General features: G+C 35.4%; 2 protein-coding genes across 4 annotated transcripts; both read right to left on the reverse strand.

Annotated features, from left to right (window-relative positions):
* Positions 1-1,387: 1,387 nt before the first annotated feature.
* On the reverse strand, positions 1,388-7,868 carry LOC133680549 (ubiquitin-activating enzyme E1 1-like). 3 transcript variants are annotated; one of them, XM_062103559.1, is made up of 7 exons: positions 7,733-7,868; positions 7,177-7,544; positions 6,225-6,442; positions 4,309-5,103; positions 2,979-3,847; positions 2,459-2,891; positions 1,388-2,187 (listed from the first exon to the last, which is right to left on the reverse strand). In XM_062103559.1, exons 2-7 carry the CDS (start codon positions 7,517-7,519, stop codon positions 1,591-1,593), a joined length of 3,255 nt encoding a protein of 1,084 aa, XP_061959543.1. In that variant the 5' UTR covers positions 7,520-7,544; positions 7,733-7,868; the 3' UTR covers positions 1,388-1,590. The 3 variants fall into 3 exon arrangements, with proteins under 3 accessions (XP_061959543.1, XP_061959544.1, XP_061959545.1); XM_062103560.1 differs by having other exon boundaries at positions 7,652-7,822; XM_062103561.1 differs by lacking the exon at positions 7,733-7,868 and having other exon boundaries at positions 7,177-7,573.
* A 6,444-nt stretch (positions 7,869-14,312) lies between these two features.
* LOC133679383 (uncharacterized) lies at positions 14,313-18,121 on the reverse strand. Its single transcript, XM_062101965.1, has 3 exons — positions 17,391-18,121; positions 15,917-16,994; positions 14,313-14,832 (listed from the first exon to the last, which is right to left on the reverse strand). The coding sequence occupies exons 1-3, from the start codon at positions 17,846-17,848 to the stop codon at positions 14,542-14,544; spliced, it is 1,827 nt and encodes a 608-aa protein (XP_061957949.1). The 5' UTR covers positions 17,849-18,121; the 3' UTR covers positions 14,313-14,541.
* Positions 18,122-18,710: the final 589 nt, after the last annotated feature.

Consider the following 18,710-nt stretch of genomic DNA (forward strand, 5'->3'; position numbering starts at 1 on the left):
TGGTGAGAGGTAAATTATTTGAATCGTGTGATTTGGGGTTGATGGTTTAGTCGTTGCCGTTTTATTGGGGTTATTGGGGGTGATGATGTCGTTTTCATGGTTGTTTCGTTGCATTTCGTTTGTATGGGATAGAAACTCTCGGCCGCGAAATTATGCTTACGGACACTTTTTATTTGAATTAAAGGAATTGCATGTATTTAAGATGTAATGAATTTCGATATAAATAGCTAGTAATTAACATAATTTCATAGGTGAATTTATTTAATTTTGATGTGCATGAACCGGATTGACGGCGCCGCGAGCATGAAATTAAAAAGAAAATAAAATAAAAGATTATTAGTAAAATGCTTAATTATTCTCTTCAATAGTGATATAATTGAAGCTTTTACGGTTCGTTTATTTAAAAAGAAAAAAAGGAAAAGTGTATTTGTACTCTTTCTTTTTCCTACTTCTTACGGCGGTAAAAGAAATCCTAGTTCTAGAGACTATCAAAGCGGTATTTGTTACCCTCTCTCGACTCTGCTTTGGTATTGTGTAATAAATAGAGTTGGCTAAAATTTAATTTTTTTTATCATTTAAATATATCAATATATAAAAATAAATTTTGCTATATTCTCGTTGTAACCCACCACAAGCCCCGCTGGTCTATTTCTGCGTGAAACTTCCAAGTAAGTGAATTTTTATCCCCACACCAAACCCACTTCTTTCATTGCAATAAAGAAGATAAATGGTAAGGTGACTTTACAATGACACCCTCGCAGACATAATCTTTGAATAACAATAGCAGCTTTTTTTTAATTGGAAAGTGAGGATATTCTCAATATTTTAACTCATGATATTAAGAAAATGAACAGGCATTTTTACCCATCTCACCAAACGCTAACAAACTAGACCAGCTACAAAATTAACAGTATTCCTTTCATTTATATAAGATAGCAAAAGCAAATTACTTTGAGTCGTAAGTATACCTCATTATTTGTTACTAATATTAGATTTTCAGGAGAATAATATCAATAAATTATAGCTCGATACCCGCTCTCCACACAAAAAAAATCAGGTTGGGACCTCTTCTCTATAGGAAAAGAAAACTTCGGACACAAGTTACATATCTAACATCGTAATTTGAAAGCATTTGAATTCTAATATCTTTCAGTATCCGCGGCGAGACCTAAAATAATCACCTTGCACTTGCCCGTGTGTCCTGTCTAGGACAAGGAAGTTAACACGACAAATAAGGAAAATTGCTTCTTCAAGTCCGTCTAGGACAAAGATCTGTCTCTCTCACTAAACTTGCTTTCAAACTCTAATGAACAATATCATCAACTCAGCAGAACCCGGTTGCATCCACGATGTAAATACCTCAGGTCCACAGCATTCAGCATTCATATATCTTGAAATAGAAGTTGCTATTTGGTTTATACTATTGAAATGTCAAAAGGTTGTGTGAAAAATATCCATATTGTGTGCTCACAGATGCAGCAGCATTGAAATGAAATCTAACTGTTAAAGGGACTCCACCCCTCGTCCTGCAATCTCAAGTCCTGCAATCTCAAGACTGACTTACTGATTGGGGAAACGGACAAAGATAACCTAACTGAAGTAAATAGATACTGGAGGAATGTCAACATCATTGCCTTCATCATCCTCGCATGCCACAACGACATCAAAGTGGCGACGATATGCAGGCAACTCTACTTTAGCCACTTCCCTCACCAGATCAACCACCTTCCTCTCCATTCTGTCTCTATGCCGAGGGAACATGCTATTGTAAAGCAGGCAACTACCATGTGAAATGCTATAGGCATCAAGACCCTTATCCTTGAGCCATTGCATAAGTTCCCTCAAAGTAGGATTGTTTTTTAGGATCCACCTGTCCCAAACTGTCCAGCTCATATCCTGATGCTTGATAACCTTGGGTGGGACAGGCTCGGCCATTGAGAACAGAGGAAGTGCAAGGTTGGCAAATGTATTGCGGTAGTCCTCCACTTCGTGTCCACCATCCAGAACCTTATATAGCTCCAAGCACACAAGACCAGTAGCCATAGCTGTGGAGGTTGCTATAGCAGGGATGATCCTTCCAGCAATAAACTTGGCTTTCAGCTTGTCAACCTCAGGAATGCTGTAGTTTCTTGCTCTCATGTTGGCGAGACCAGCTATCAGATCCATGTGGTAGTTTGTATCATCATCCTGCACAATCAAGGAAGATAACTTAAATTTCGGTTGGCTCAGGAATATTGAATGGCTGATAAAAGTGACTCCCCTTATATTTTGGCCACATATTTTCTTTTTTTAAGTATTTCCATTTACATCATGAAGCAAACACTACCCTTGATCAATTAATGCAAATATTTCAAAATTTTCAGCTAAGTTCATAAGAAAAAATGTTGGATAACATCTTGATTCAACAGCAGGATGGCCCAAAAAATGCATGCTAAATAAATTGAACAAGAGATATGACCTTCTCAAATTGAATTGGCGTCATCCTGAACCCAAGTGGCAGCTTCTGCCTGCACTGCTCTAATTTTTTGATAAGTTCATTGATTACCGCTGCATCATCTACAGATGCAGAAGACAGGGTGGTAGCCTTCTCATCTGTCTCAATTTTTGCGTCTTCTCTTGGCTGAAATTCTGGCACTACCACCTTCTCCACAGCCTCAGCCAACATCTTAGGATGCTTCGCCCACTCAGGAACTGAGATCCCAAAAGTCTCTGCTCGCAATATTGATGCTGCCATGACAAAATGGAGGTGACTTGGATCTACAACTGAGAACTGAAGTGGATGGGGGAATCGCTTGGGGGCAGACCAGAATGGAGCACCAGTACTAGTTGATGCATCCTCAGGGAAAGTGAAAATCAACTGCTTCACCCGATCAGCAAAATAATCTTCAAACCTGAAGACAAAGTGAGCATAAAGTCAAGAAACAGAACAAGGTATGTCCTATCATACAGAGAATTGGAAACCCAATCAAGGAGAGCACCTTAAACGAGCCCATGTAATGCAATCCTGGAATGTCTCGCATTTTTCCTTCTCGAGGCACTCAAGAACATGTTCCAAAGTGTCCCTTGACTGAGCATCACCAGCTTTGTTCATAGCATTAGTATATTCAACTGGATTTGACAAATAGGCATTCACTTCTGCTGGGGTTTTCTCCACCAAACCCTCGAACTCCGATCGAGCCCATGTCAAGCAATGGTCAATGTTATGTGGGAATGAATGCACAGTGCACATAGGTGCTTGTTTCTCAGGCGGGTCCCTTGAAGCGCCATAATTTTCAGTCAGGTGAGGAATGACCATCTGAGTGTTGCATTTGGCACCTAAGGTTCCAGACTCGAGAAGAGGCTTTTGAAAGTACAAGCACCTCTGATCAACATAAAGTCTCGCATTGACATTGTCCAAAGCATTCACAACAGCAGTTAAGTTCTCCCAGAAGGTATCATCAAAGACATTCTCTGTTTCAGAGCCAACACGATTCTGCAGTGCTTCAATCTTGAGATGAGGATTTATTAATGCAGCAGCAGAAGCTGCAACAGTGGATTTAGCCTGTCCAATGTTCCAATCACGGAAGAGAAACTGCCTGCTCAAGTTACTCTTCTCTATCACATCATCATCAGTTATTGTCAGCTTCCCTTGTTCACCACATGAAACACCCATCAGTGCTAAATTCTTCAAGAATTCACAGCCAAGTGCACCAGATCCTACAACAAACAAGTTAGCATCCTCCAGCTTCTTCTGAAGCTTGGACCCAAAAACTGAGATTTGTGCATCATAACGGCTATTTAGTGGCTTGAAATTACTGGGATCCAAATTAGCGGTAGGAAGTGATTCCAGAGAGTCAAAATAAAAGAACTGTTACAGCAGAAAAGGTAAGGTCAGGTCACCACAGTAAGCAATAAAGTTGAATCAATAAGTAGATGCTCAACTTTGGAAACAACCACATTCAAGGCAAGTAAAATTATATATATATATATATATATATATATATATATATATATATTAAACATGGCAAGTTTATCAAGTTAGGAGGTTATGGTAATGAAACCCTGGACAGTACGCAAAAGTTCTTCTGATCAAACTGAATTTAAAGGCCCAGTCAAAGCAATCGGGTATATAGATAAAATCCTTTAACAGTGTGTATATACAAGTACCCACTATTTGTTTATATCCAAATACTCCAAGTATATAGATGAAATTCTTTAAAAGTATAAAAAAAGCTCGAGGAACAAGAACTGAAGTTTAATGTATGCCTAAGTTGGTTTGAGAGAGAAGCAGGCTTAAAAAGATTCAAAAAGTTTTAAATTGATACCAACCTGAAAGAGAGGATGAAACTTTCCAGAACATGCTTTGACAACCTCTTGTCCCACCAGACCACCAAACATAGCGGCCATAGGATTCAGTACAGCCCTGGCACCAAAGGCAAAGTGCCGCAGAAGTTTTGGATTAATGTCCTCCACCCTCGCATCTCCTGAGTTTTCATTGATGTGACTTGCCTGAGATATAAGCTTTTGAGCATCTTCTTCTGAACCAGCAACAGGGAAGCGACCAATCTCGGACACAAACTTGTCCAGTGCTTGGAATGCCAAGTGTAAGAGAGGTGGACGGTCAAACTTCGAGAAATCACTCAAAAGAAATTCACCAGGATCTTTGATTGCATCTCTCAATGGCTTAAAATTCAACACCTTGGGCTGTTTCACCTGTGTGACAATCCCGCCTTTCTCATAGGTAGCAAAGTTTGTGGTGTCCTCCTCGAGAGTAAATGAATATGGTCTGGTATTTTTAATCTTTCTTGGTTTTCCATCATTAAGTTCTGTCATTCCCTTCACTTCAGAGAAAACAACAAGATCCCCATCTTGAAACTCAAGCCTTTCATCATCAACAAATGACACCAGTGCAGGGTTATCATTGCTGATAGATGCAATTATACCAGTGTGTGGATCCTCTCCATCAACATCAAACACTGTGAATTCAGGTCCAAAGTCACAAAACACAGAACCAAAGAGACCTCTAACTTCAGCCTTGATGAAAGAGATTGGAGGCTTGTGATTATGGCAGTAGTCATTAAACTCAATAGCTTTGTCAAGATTGAGATCTGTAAATACAACAGCCTGCACCACCAGAAAATAAGTGGCATAAAACAGCATAGGCAAATACATATGTATTTTGCAAAACAAGAAAAGCAATGCATTCAAGTAGACCAGAGAAAGAAGTATCATTGACACGGTCAATGGCAGAGGATGACTAGAATTGTTAGGGGGGCAACTTAGACACAATAAAACTTTGAAGAATAAAAAAACAATATTTTCTGAATGGGCCAAATTAGAAAATTATAGGACCAGTATGAAATATATACTGAATCACAGGGACTATAAAGAATTTTGAAAATTTTGAGGGGCCAGGGGCCCACTGCTGCCCCTGGACACAGTGATGGCCCACTGAGAATATAATGCCCTGAGATGGTTTTTCTCCCCGTATTTGCATGAAGATCTAAATCTTTCACTTTAGCATTTAGATAATCTTAGAATTTTATTGAAGCAACAGAAAGGTGGGGGAATGCAATCCTTAGTACCAGAAAGTGTACAAAACCTTCACTCGTGTCCTCTTGATCACCCCTTAAAGTATTGTTTCTTTGGACATTTAATGCTTTTGAGAGTTGAGACAATCTTATATAACAGTTATGAATTTTATGTTTCATTTTATTGGTTGAGGTAAACAAAAATTACACTTGTGAGCCTTTGTGGACAGAAGATATTGGAAGTTCACTGAACCAAACAATGGTATCATTAAGAATTGGCATTTCTTGTTGTGTGGGTCACCCAACAATATGATGCGAACGCACACACATACACCAAAAAAAAAACTGTTTCTATGTTTTCACTTTCATAGGGTTATGTTTGTAGCACAAAAGAACTACAGGCAAAACCTAGAATAGCATTAATTAAAATGCAAACATCAACTAGCATTGACCAAATCAGTCATTCACAAAGGATTTGCTCAGATATTTCATTTAATATAATCACAAACATTCAAAATTAGTAGCATATTCAGACATACATTTGTAATAACATTTTTTCCTTGTGAAAGAAAGATTTGCTAGTAATCTTGATAGCTACCTGCTAAGCAACTGGCAGGTTTTGATCAAGATTATCCAATTGGTCAAGATGTCACAACGCATATATGAGGACAAGCTTTCTTCTAATTATATCAATGTGGAGAGACATGGAAGTACCTGGAACTTAGAAAGTTGTTCTGTTGTCAATTCTGTAGTCAAGGTTGAGATGCTGACTGCATTGTTGAGATCTTGCAACTTCTGAACAGATGCTAGGGCCCTGTTCTTACCAACATCATTCTCTGAAAAGACAAAGTTGCTGGATAAATCCCACAACTCCACTATTTCTTCATCGTGCAATGTCACAGACTTGACACCAGCGAGAATGAGGTTTTTTGCTGTAGGAAGAGAACCACACATTAAAGAAGGGTCAAAAGGCTTGACTCCAACAAGAACAAGAACAATCCATATTAAAGACCACAGCATTCCTTAAATAGCTCTATGTCAACTCAAGTAATGGCTTCCATAGGTTTAGATAATTACCCCTCCCACGGTGAAAATAATATCATACAAACTGCCCAAAGCAAGGTTAATAAAAATTGACTATCCATCTGATATGACTCCAATTGATTCTATGTAAAATTGAGATAAAACACCAAACAGGACTAAAATGGAAAGTTATGAAGAGAAATAGCCAGAGGAAGCTCCCTTTCCAGATCACGATTTTCACATTATGTTTCCTTTGTTACTCAACACATGATATATACAAATCAAATCTTGTTAATCCTAGTTGTCTCGAATGATTTAAAGCACCCTATATTTCTTATGTTGGAACTTGTGAAGAACCCAAACTAAGTTAGAGAGCAAAGTCTCTATCTATATCCTAGGGGGACATCAAATACAGCTATAGCCACTACACATATCCATAGGAATCTCTATTGACCATCTCTATTTCATTTGCTGCGCCATATTTTGCTACCTTTTAGGCCTGTGGTTAGATTAAGCAGAATCCTATTTTGTTTACAGGAGACGGATTTTGCAATATATTCACGGTAAAATCCAAAAATTCACAACAGGAAACCCAAGTGGTATCAATTAAAAAAAAACGAGTTAAAAATCTCATCATTTGTACCAATCTCAGCACCAAGACCCTGCATCCCGGAAACGAGAACATTTGAACCGAAAAGCCTTCGCATTGTCTCCCTTCCATAAACAGCAAGCTGCCGACTGTGAAGATCCTCGTCAATCTCCATCGGGTTCGAATCACCAGGTGCCATGATCAAGTTTTCCTCTTTACAATGGTTGTTAGTTTCGGTTTCGGTGTTGCTGCAATTACCAGTAACACAGCTTTTTTTGTTACAAATCACAGTCGATTCCAAATCGCAATCGACCCGTTTCTTTTCGAAAGAAGATGAATCTGGTATGCTGTTATCTGGTGCTTCTTCTGCTTCAACAGGTCGCTTTTTAGGAAGCATAAAGTATAGCAAACGACCAAACAAGCTACGAACACCCATCAAAATCAAGATTGTTAGAATGGAAAATAAAAAAAAAATAGAGAAACTGTTTTTGATAAAAATAAAGATCGGTGCTAGTAATAATAATAATACCATAAACCCTAGGTAGGGTCTGATAAGATTCGAATGCGAAAATGTTGAGAAAGGGATTGATTAGAGGAGCAGTAAACGTACCGCTTAGCACTGTGAGCAACGGAAGGATGGAGTGTGAGGGGAGGGAGGGAGAAAAGATTGGGGTTTGGTTTTTGGTAGCTTGTGGAGAAAAATGGAGAAGTTTTTGTAGAAATGGAAGTGGAGGAGAGGTGGGGGGTATTTTGGGCTTAGAGTTTTGGGCTGGGATGGGACCAGGGATCTTTTTGGAAGAACAGTTCTAAGGCACCCATCAATATTTCTGAAAACATTTAATGTCATTTTAGAAAAAACATTATTTGATCTCTGTTAATTACATCACCAGTAAATCTAAATATATTAACCGCATTTTACTAAAATAATATTTTTTAATTTAAAATTTAATTTAAATGAGATTTTAAATTGTGAATTTTCCAAGTCATTCCGGTGTGCTACATTGAGTTTAACATCCATGATTTTCTTATTTTATTTTATAACCATGTTTGATTTAATTATATTTAATTTACTTGCATGTATTTGATAATAAAAATAGCGTGTAGTGAGTAAAGGAAAAGATTTGGTTTGATTCGAATTTTAAGATGGCTGGATTTAATTATATTGCTGGGATTCTTGATAAACACAGACATATGTTCATAAAAAAAAATATTACCTAGTGTGATTAAATTTATAAAATCTCCTCGACACGTTTTGGTGAATTTTAATTCAAATAATGGATAGAAATCTTGTGCCTTGTGTAACATCTCAGAGTTTCAAGAACTAGTTTCAAGAACTAAGAAGCATGTTTTTCTCTTTAAACTCAGCCGAGAAAACTATCTTGTTTACCCGGATTATTAATATTAGTTTCTGAGTAAGTTTACACGCATATTAATTAATTTCATACCCTTAAAATTAATTATTATATAAGCCTCTAGTGATCATCTCATTAGCAACCACGCGACTCGAACTTGAAACTACAAGGAAAATAAATCCTTCAATCCTAAAATTTTACTATTAGATCATGTATTAGAGGGTTACCCGGTTAAAATTTTAGTTTTTATTAAAAGGTTTTATTTTCATTTTATTTTTTTTAAAAAAAGAGAAATGTTTTCATTACATAACCCAAGCCTATTAAACTTTGTGTCAACTGAAAAAAATACACGCTTCTTGCGTGTATATTTTATTGATTTAAATGATATCAGCTTTTTTTTTTAAAAAAAAAATAGTTACCTGTAATGAATGCAACAATTCAACCACCTTGGTGGCTACTAGAATGTTCCATGCAAAATAGTGTCAACCGCGGCCACCACGCAAGGCACATACGACTTTCGGTCGGTGACAAGGTCCGCGAATTTCTTTCAATCTCGAAGGTAGACAAGGAGGGTCAATAATCACAGTAATTTTAAAAGGTTATCTTTAATGCGTCTATACTTTTTCTTGGTTTTTTTAATTTAGATTTTGGAGTTTATAATAACAAAAAAAAAAAGTAAACTTTTATCAAGGCACCAAATTAATATAGAAGATACAGCTTTAAAATCATTTTATAAAGATTGATTTTAATTAACACTCATGATTAGATGATATCTCAAATATTAAAAAATATATTACAATTAAAATGACATGAAGTAAAAATTACATTTTTAAAAATTATTTGGGAGTATGGTTAATGTTATTTTTCAAAATATTTTTTAATTAAAAATTTATTAATATAATATTTTTTAAAAATTATTTTTGAAATTAAAAAATACAATTTAAAATTAAAAAAATAATCAAAATTGACTCAAACTTTAATGCAAACACAGCCCAATCAGGGCTTTGGAGTTTTGGGTAAGCCACAGGTTAGCAGCTGTTGATTATTTTTATTGTTTACTTCTTTGGCAAGGACTAAGGAGTTCAGAGTTGAATTTTAATATAGGAAATGGAATTTTATCTTCTCTTCCGTTTCAAACCGAATCTTTTGTCTCTCTGTTTTTATCTTTATTTTATTCTGCAACAATGGGCCCTTGGCTTGGGACTAGATAGAGGCATCCAACACAAAATAATAAGGTCTTGTTTGATAATATGTTTCAATTGATTTTTTTGAAATGTTTTTTAAATCTCGTTACATTTTAATTTTTTTTATCATTTTAATTTTTTGTTATGAAAAAATTATAAAATACAAAACAATATTTAAATATATTCTTAAATACAGATACACTATACATTGTAATATTAACAACCCACACTAAATAGAGTAAACCAAGAGAAAGGGGCAAGGAATAATAAAGGGTAGCTTCTCCCTTTAAACGGAACCACTGTACTGGAACCATCTTTTCTAGGAGCTCATCCTCGTCCCCTCTTTTTTTGTTTTTAATGTATTTAAAAATATAATAATAGTAACTTTTAAAAATATCTTTTAAAATTTATTTTTTTAATATTAACATATCAAAATATTTTTTTTAATAGGTTTAGAACTTACTTCCACGCACACCCTACATCCCCTTTCCTTTTCATGTTTGTACTTTTCGATTTTTTGATTTTTTATACTCTATTTATTTTTATGTTTTAAAAGTGTTGTTGAAAAAATTTAAAAAAAATATTTTTTTATTTTAAATTGATATTTTTTTGATATTTTCATATTATTTTAATGTACTAATATCAAAAATAATTTTTAAAAAATAAAAAAAAGTATTTTAATATATTTTTAAATAAAAAATATTTTAAAAAACAATTATAATTCTAAACTCTAAACGGGTTTTAATAACAGCTATATGCTGCATGTTGATTCAAGACCATTTGATCTAAAAAAACCGTCGCATTTTATAGCAATGTATCATCTGGTGATCGGTCCTTGGACGTCTATTTTATAGTGCAAGTGATCGTGGAGATGTGCTTCCATATATATATATATATATATATATATATATATATATACACATACAAGTTGCAGCACACCATCTTCACCTCTATAATTATTTAAATTAGCTTCGATTCCAAAGCATTCCCAGCATCCGTAGTAGTGATTAAACATCCATTCCCTTTTTCTTACTGCTCACCGGGCTATTCAGGTTCTAAATAATTGATGTAAATAGTGATTTATTTTTAAAGTTTTTTTCGTTAAAGTAATATTTTTTATTTTTTAATATTTATTTTTAATATCAAAACATCAAAATAATTTAGAAATATATAAAAAAATTAAAAAAATATAATTTATTATTTCATGAAATGCTCCCAAACATCGTTGTTGCAGTGATTGATGAGACATGCTGTTTTATTTTATAGATTCAAACTCAGAATCATATTTGAATGAATCTATTAATCTTTTTTACATACACCAGGTAAATGTGAAAGTGCGTTTTTATTTATTCTCAATCAAGATGTAATTTGATTCTAAGATACCCTTTATCTCAAAAAAAAAAAAAAAAAAAAAAAACTATCTAGCTATCTCAAAAGACTCCAACATTTCTTTTACTCCAAGCCTCCAACATGCCCAAGGCATCTATCTACAGTGAGTATCGAAAACGACGTGCTTCAAACATCTGCTAGTAAGTAAAAAAATAAAAAACTTGAGAAACTTAAGAAAATTAAAAAAAAATTAAAAAAACTGATTAAATCAGTTAATATATTTTAAAAAATATTCAATTCAATTTGGTTTTGATTTTATAAGTTTAAAATTAAAAATCCAAACCAAAAATAAATAAATCAATCAAATCAAATTAAAATCAAGCTCATTAGAAAGTAAACAAAAATAACCTTTAAAAATAATATATTTTTAGATTTTTAATGTAAAATACCTAAATCGCATCAAAACTGAACTGAACAGAACTAAAACTAGTCATTTTGGTTTTTAATATAAAATAACAACTCGAGCAGCAACTGATTAATTTGAACCGGTTTTAGTTTTTTTATACCCTACAAAATTTTAATTTAATTATTAAAATTTTAATTTAATTATTTTTATAAGTAAAAACTGATCCTCTTCAAAAGAATCGTCCCTGCTACTACCCATGGTGAGTCCAGTTTTTTTTTTTAAAAAAAAAAACTGGTTTTGCACGGGTCCATGGGTTTGCTTCGGTGTTAAACGTATGGGCCTGAAATATGAGACGAGGCACATAAACTGGGTTAAGAATGTTAAAGCCTTGTTGAGCACAAAAAACTAAGAAGCTAACGAAACGGCCTACGGCTTGTTAATTGGGTCCTTCTGCACTCTAGCGGCCATTTCTTTGGAACTCAAAATCTCTATTTTATTTATTTTGACGAGTTAAGATTTTTCACTAGCCAAAAGAGTTGATCATTACTTAATTTTATCAAAACCAATTAAATTACATTTTCAGCATGAGAAATAACCAAGTAATCTCTTAACTGACACGGGCCATCCTCAATCTAGTAGTTATTTTTATCAAAAAAATGCATTATCTTGTCATCAAGTTTTCCCATGTTACCAGGTTCTCTTTTCGTTTTTTTCTCTTCTCGAGAGAAAATGGAAAAGAACATAAAAGGGACAACAGTTATTAGCAAATGGATTTAATAATACAGGGATTAAATATATAGTTTTTAAGCTACGAGGACTAGTTAATCAATTCTTGTATAGTAAAGGGACCAAGTTATAATTTAACTCTCAAACAAAGAGGGGGATGCCATGAAACCACTTCTGGGCATGTTTCCCCGCATACTATGAACAACAGAGCAAGGAAGCAGCCTAATGCATCCATGCTTGTCAGTTGTCACGGGCTAGTAGTGTGACTAGCGAACTAGCGACAGGAGGGGAGAGGAAGTTAATGTACCATTATTGCACCTGCTGGCGCGTCATGCACACAGTATCTTTACGAAGATTATTATGATGACATTGTACGGTAAGCTCCCCTGCTTCCCGGAGGCACAGACAAGTGGATGGCACGCCGGACGATAAGGAGCCTTGATTTTGGAGACCCATAATTTCTCACCAATCATCTGTGGCCAAGAGGAGAAAAACTTTAATCATCTAGAACATATTCGAAGTTCATTTGCCTAAAAATATTCATGTTCTTTTTATTAATACAATACGCACTGACAAATCATATTCCTTTAATGCAATGATGTCATGAAAATAATATCATGGCACTTATCCAATACCATAATTCACTTGCTACTTCAGTTTATGTTGGCATTCCTTCATTGGATCTGGTCCAGGCATGGTGGACGGACAAGATCTGACAACTGGTCTGCAGTCCAAATACTTTGACTTCCTCTCAATGATTCATTCACAAGGTTAAAAATGCAAGTTTAGACTCTTGTTTCAGCCAGACAGCTTATAGGCTTCTCTTTCGGTTCAACGAGGATCATCCCATCACAGCGTCCCCTGAGATTTGATCCTAGATGCTATGCTACGTGGTTATTTTAATTAATTAAAAATATTTAATGTCAACAAATTAAAATAATTTAAAAATACAAAAATATTAATTTAGAAAAAAAAACATTAATTTAAAACAAAAAAATATTGATTTTTTTATATAAAAACATTTTTCAACCGTAAAAAAAAATGGACTAACACACTTTTTATATGAGCAAACAACTCCTCTAAAAAAACACAATACTGCTAAGTTTACTGTGTTGTAGGGTAGGGTAGTTTTTGTATTTAAAAGCATTTTTTAAAAAACATTTTTTATTTTTTTATTTATTTTAAATTAATATTTTTTAGTATTTTAAAAAAATATTTGTATAGTATATTTTATTAAGATTTTTTTTTACTACCAATAAAGAAAAATGCTTGCCAGTTAATGATTTGATTAATCTGGTAGCTAGAGTTGATGCGAAGCTAGATCTACAGAACGCCGTCCTTCGGAGTATTTCTCTGACCCGGGTAGCCAGGTGCACATGCCATGCATGTGCCTCCTTCAAATTACATGACCAGGTCCTGATGATGGAACTAGAGATTTTATAGGAGGATCACCGCAAACTCCCAGCGACCTTCAACTTCAGACAGATCGGCACGTCCTTAGTTTATGTCCAAGCCACCTGTTCCCCTCAAGCTGGGACCCAGAGAGCTTGAAAACGATTATCTTATTCTTCACCAAGACAGGTCTAGAGTCAAAAGTTAGGACTTAAAATGCCCTTTTCAGTCTCACAAGTCCATGATTCCGAGATGGTATATTTGAAATTGCGCAACAGCTGTATTATATATATTATTTTAATATGTTAAAATAAAAAATAAACTTAAAAAAACATTATTTTAATTTATTTTCAACTAAAACACATTTTCTATTGGACACAAAAATGATATTGGAGTTAAAAATTTGAATATTTTTAAATTAATTTTTTTAATGTTTTTAAATTATTTTGATGTATCATATTAATGTTAAAAATAAATTTAAAAATTTTTAATATATTATTTTAACATATTTCAAATCATCACTTGAAAAGCTAAACACGGTAAAAAAAAAAACTTGGGATACCCAAATTCCCTGTATCACTCAAAATTTGTAGGCATAAAGGACCGCATATAATCTTGGTTTCCCTCTGTTTTCTTCCACCCTCTCTCTTTAATCTAATAATCCTCGCCTTTTGCAGCCAATGTGGAATGCCTGGTCATTCATGACGACAGACGCAAAGAAAGAAACATTTTTGATATTTCCATCACTCAAGCTGCAAACATGATGAGATTTGAAATAAATAAACACCATGGCAGACAATCTAAAGAACTCAATCGGCCAATCAAGGCACCTTTTTCATCTTCTTTTCCTTGATTTGCGAGATTGATTCGATAAGTTACAAGAAGAAATATACCTTCATTTCTGCTATGTGAACTTCCAAGATCTACAATTATGCAATTATAGGACATAATAACTTGACAAGGGACAACTTTTTTACACGCAATTCAGTAATAATCCGACCACATTCCATGGGGCTGGAAGAACTTTTACCTATTGATATTGGTTGCTAGGCAGGAGCAAAATTGATAGAATTTCAGAGAACTGAGGGCGCTTTGATGGGGAATTGTTCCAGCACTTGGTCATCAGAGATCTTAGGATTAGCAGGCAGTCCTTGGGGATCTCTGGTCTTAGGCCACAAGCAGCTATACCAACTGCTGCCTGCACAGGTGAGTATGCAGCATAAGCAGCCTCGCCAGTCACCATCTCCCAAACCACCATCCCGAAACTATATGCATTGCTCATCCATGTCTCGGTGATATTCTCTGGATCACCTGCAATGATCTGTTTTCAACCAGAAATGGAGGGGATCAGTTCATCTTTCCTGTTTAGGGAGGCAAGTTTATGTATCATAATGACCATAGCATTTGAACAGCAGGAACTTGACTGGTTGAAGCTAATGTCAAGAATTGCATCGAGTTTAATACATGTCTATCGCTCCTATAGGTAAATGGATTTGAAAAAAGTTTGTGCCCGCATATTGGCTTACAAATTTGGGGTTGAAAAGGACCATCAATCATGCCTGAAGTTTAAAAGATCAAATCAGTGGGCTCCACTAATAAACCATTCTGCTAGAAGTGGACCAAAAAAAAATATTATAGTGGTTGAGATGATTTGCCTAATGGAGAAAACAAGGGTGGTTATGCAAAGGCAAATGTTGTATTTGGATGTAAAGCAAGAACAATTATGAAGACATGTTGCGCATGCTCAAACAATCATTCTGGGATGAGTGATTTAAAGTCTCTTTCAGCATATTTGAGTGAAACCAGAAAGCACCCGCATACATTGAGTCTAAGCAATGTCCTTGATTACAGTAATAACATAGTTTTTCACGAAAAGACACTCCTACCAAGTATTCTCCTGGTTAAATTTCCGGTACCTTGTAATAGCTAGGAAATTAAAGATTAAAATGTATTCATGTGTTAGTACCTGTATGCAATAAGAGATGGAACCCAGCTACACAATAAAGGATGCAGCATCTATAATATGCAAACAAACTCAAAATGCATCAATGATCCCTCAAAAACTAAACTATCCCAACATCAGAGCAAGACAACAAGCGGACATCCCACGGGGGATTAGTGGACGACATGGAATTGTGATTACTTGCTAAAAATTGTGATAATCAAAACAACCTTTCAAATGCATACTAAAGAACAAGATAGACTGGTTTCATTGTCCACGTAAGCAATCATATAATGGAACCTTGGAACTATGGCAAATTGGCAACACTGTCACCACAATAAATTTTGATCACGGTTAGGTTCGTGGCCGTGGCAAGTGCTTATCGAATGGATAGTTATGGTCAGAACTGACTTCTTTCAGAGACATGAATTTTGAAACTAGCGAAGGAAGATAGAAAACAAACCTCTGGAGCTAGCCAACGATAACCGTCTGTTTCATACTCCATTGCCTCACCCATGCTCTTGCAAACAGTAACTATGCCCATGTCCCCTAGGCAAGCATTCCCGTGCCGGTCCAGTAAAATTCGTTGCGTGTTAAGGTCTCTGTATGAAACACCATGATCATTCATAAACCTCATTCCTTCTGCTACATCTGTAGCAATTCTCATTATCTCCTTGGGTTGAAGCTTTTTATTCTTTAGCATTAACTCGTTAACAGATCCACCTTCCATGAATTTGGTCACCACACACAATCCATGATTTTCATCAACACAAATGCCATAAAATTGATGAATGTTCTTGTGACCACAAGTCATTAATTCCAGCAGATCTTTTCGGAGCTCAAACTCGTAAGAATTCCCTTTATCACACCCTTTAAGCTTCTCAATTCCCACCCTTTTGCCCTTATAAACTCCCTTAAAGGAACTTGGTCCAATCTGATCAATAAATTCAAGATTATCAGAATTCAAAAGCCATTTCCCTAATTCATCCCCGCCAGAATTAATCGTTTGCCACTCATCAACCGCTACAACTATCGAAGAAGTGGGTAAGGGCATCTCGAGCTGAATCTTCAAATTCGGATTCTCAATGCCATTCCTAAAATTTTGTTCGCAGGGATCTTCTTCAATTTCACCAAAGTTTCCTCTAATATTCTCTTCTTGACACCCACAAAGCCCAAATGGAAGCTTCACTGCGGTTGATTTGGACTTCTTTACAGAAGATTTTAAAGCATTCTCGATCCGAGCTTTAAATGATTTCGCTTGTCCAGCTTGAACTAAAAGAAGAACAACCCCAAGAGTAAATCCCTTCTTTTCAAAGATCTGTATCTTCTTGCAACAAATGGAAGCACTATCTAAAGCACCAGACATTACGGGCCACGAAATGGAAGAGTTACAAGCAAATGTGAGTTTGTATACAGCACCCTGTATCTCATCATCAGACACTTCTTGTATCATTATTGCCGGTTGCTCATCAACTAGTGCCTGCTCTATCAACTTCATGTGCATAAACACTTCTTTCATATCAAACCCTGCCTGAGCATAACTGTCAAAAATACCCAGAATTAACCAGAAAGAAAGAAAAAGACAACATCACGCAAATAACACAAGTAAACAGAAACCTTGAAGACAAAAGGTAATTTTCTTCGAGACGCTTTTTAAAAACTTTTTTCGGTATAGTGGAGTAAATCTCAAATTCTAACATCGATGCTATCGTTCTATTAGTAGACCCCCCCAACCCCCCCCAAAAAAAAAAAAAAAAAAAAAAGAAGCAAATAAAATGGTGCGCTATCTTTTGCTAAATAGGGAGGCAATGTAAATCCAAAAAAAATAAAATTACATCGTTATCTAATTTTCCTCCATTTTCGTGGCCATCAAACAAAACCCAGTCGCAGAAATTCAATAAAGTAAAGCAAGATTGGATCGCCAGTAAAAATTAAACCTGAGTGGCAAAGAATCATAGTGCTTTCTAATATTGGACACAAGCTTCTCAGGCAACTGGCTCCCTGGATACAACTGGGTAAGGTTCCGTACAACACTGGCCCACACAACCTTTCTACATCTCTCACTCTTATTACCACTACAATTACCCTGCTGAGAACTCGTTAGCTGCACTTGTGAGTCACGTGGTGAATCAAGATTCAATGAGTTTTTAAGTGAAGCAATGGCTTCGGACACATTTCGACTCAATCTTTGAAGCTTTTTTTGCATTGCAGAAGATGAGGAAATAGTGTCTTTCGGTGAAAGATTCGAGCTTTGATCAGATAGTTGTAGAGATGCTGCTTCCGTTGTTGAAGATGATGAGGCTTCTGATCTGTCATGTGTTCTCATTAGGACTTGTTCAACCATGTCCTCGTCTGTGCTGGCTCTGCTTGACCAGCACTCTAGTGCTCCTGCCATGGATTCTCGTTGATGGGCCTTGGGTCAAGACCAGAGTGGCTAAGGTTTGAGGGAGAAAACGAAGGGTTGTTCTATGTTTTGGTTCAGATTCCGAGCTCGGTATTATTATTTTTCGTGTTTAAAAGTACTGGCAGGGAGGGATGAAGAGGAGTTGAGCTGTTGGGGGTGGTTTGTCATGGAGGGTGAAGTGTAATAAATAATGGGAGAGGGGGGGCATGATGAGGACAGATCGCAGTCTGTTAGCATTGCCTTTGATCTGTTTGTACTTTGTAGTTTGTTGTGTTTTTTGTAGTCGAGTTCCGGACAGACCTCGAAAAAAGTCTTCGACTTGTACAGGCAATATCAGTTATGTTCCCAGTATATATCAAATCCATTCTCAATCAAATCCTTGCAATAGTTTTAATTAACAAATTATTAAGTGGTCGTTTTAAACTAACGTGATTTCTTTTTTTATAAAAAAAAATCATGAATTTACTAAAAAAAAATCAAGGCTTCAAGTAGAGTATTTATAACTGGAATTATGTTTTGAATGTGGTTTAAAAAATTATTTAAATATATTAAAAAAATTAAAAATACATAACATCGCAATATAAAATAAAATACACACTAAAATACAACAGTTTTGCCATGATAAAATAAATGTACATGACCCATGAGAAGCTATCCTCGAGGAAAAAGGTTGAAAATACTTCTTTTCTTTTTTAGAAAGATGTCAATAACATAATGCACCTGTGAATGAACCGTGGTTTGGTTGATATCAGTGTTTTTTCTATGATTCAAGAGTTCTCCACTTGAAGGCTCTTCTTTATAGCAAGACAACAACAACGGTAATAACAAATTATGCACTTCCAGACAAGCACAT

Source organism: Populus nigra, chromosome 19 (assembly GCF_951802175.1).
Source record: "Populus nigra chromosome 19, ddPopNigr1.1, whole genome shotgun sequence".
NCBI lineage: Eukaryota > Viridiplantae > Streptophyta > Magnoliopsida > Malpighiales > Salicaceae > Populus > Populus nigra.

Coding starts and splice junctions, on each gene's coding strand:
- LOC133680549 (XM_062103561.1), bottom strand. CDS start 7,558: ATGGGTGTTCGTAGCTTGTTTGGTCGTTTGCTATACTTTATGCTTCCT. Junction 6,443..7,176: donor GGGTCTTGGTGCTGAGATTG/GTACAAATGATG, acceptor CTCTTCCTACAG/CAAAAAACCTCATTCTCGCT. Junction 5,104..6,224: donor AACAACTTTCTAAGTTCCAG/GTACTTCCATGT, acceptor CTGGTGGTGCAG/GCTGTTGTATTTACAGATCT.
- LOC133679383 (XM_062101965.1), bottom strand. CDS start 17,848: ATGGCAGGAGCACTAGAGTGCTGGTCAAGCAGAGCCAGCACAGACGAG. Junction 16,995..17,390: donor TATGATTCTTTGCCACTCAG/GTTTAATTTTTA, acceptor TATTTTTGACAG/TTATGCTCAGGCAGGGTTTG. Junction 14,833..15,916: donor ATCGTTGGCTAGCTCCAGAG/GTTTGTTTTCTA, acceptor GGTTGAAAACAG/ATCATTGCAGGTGATCCAGA.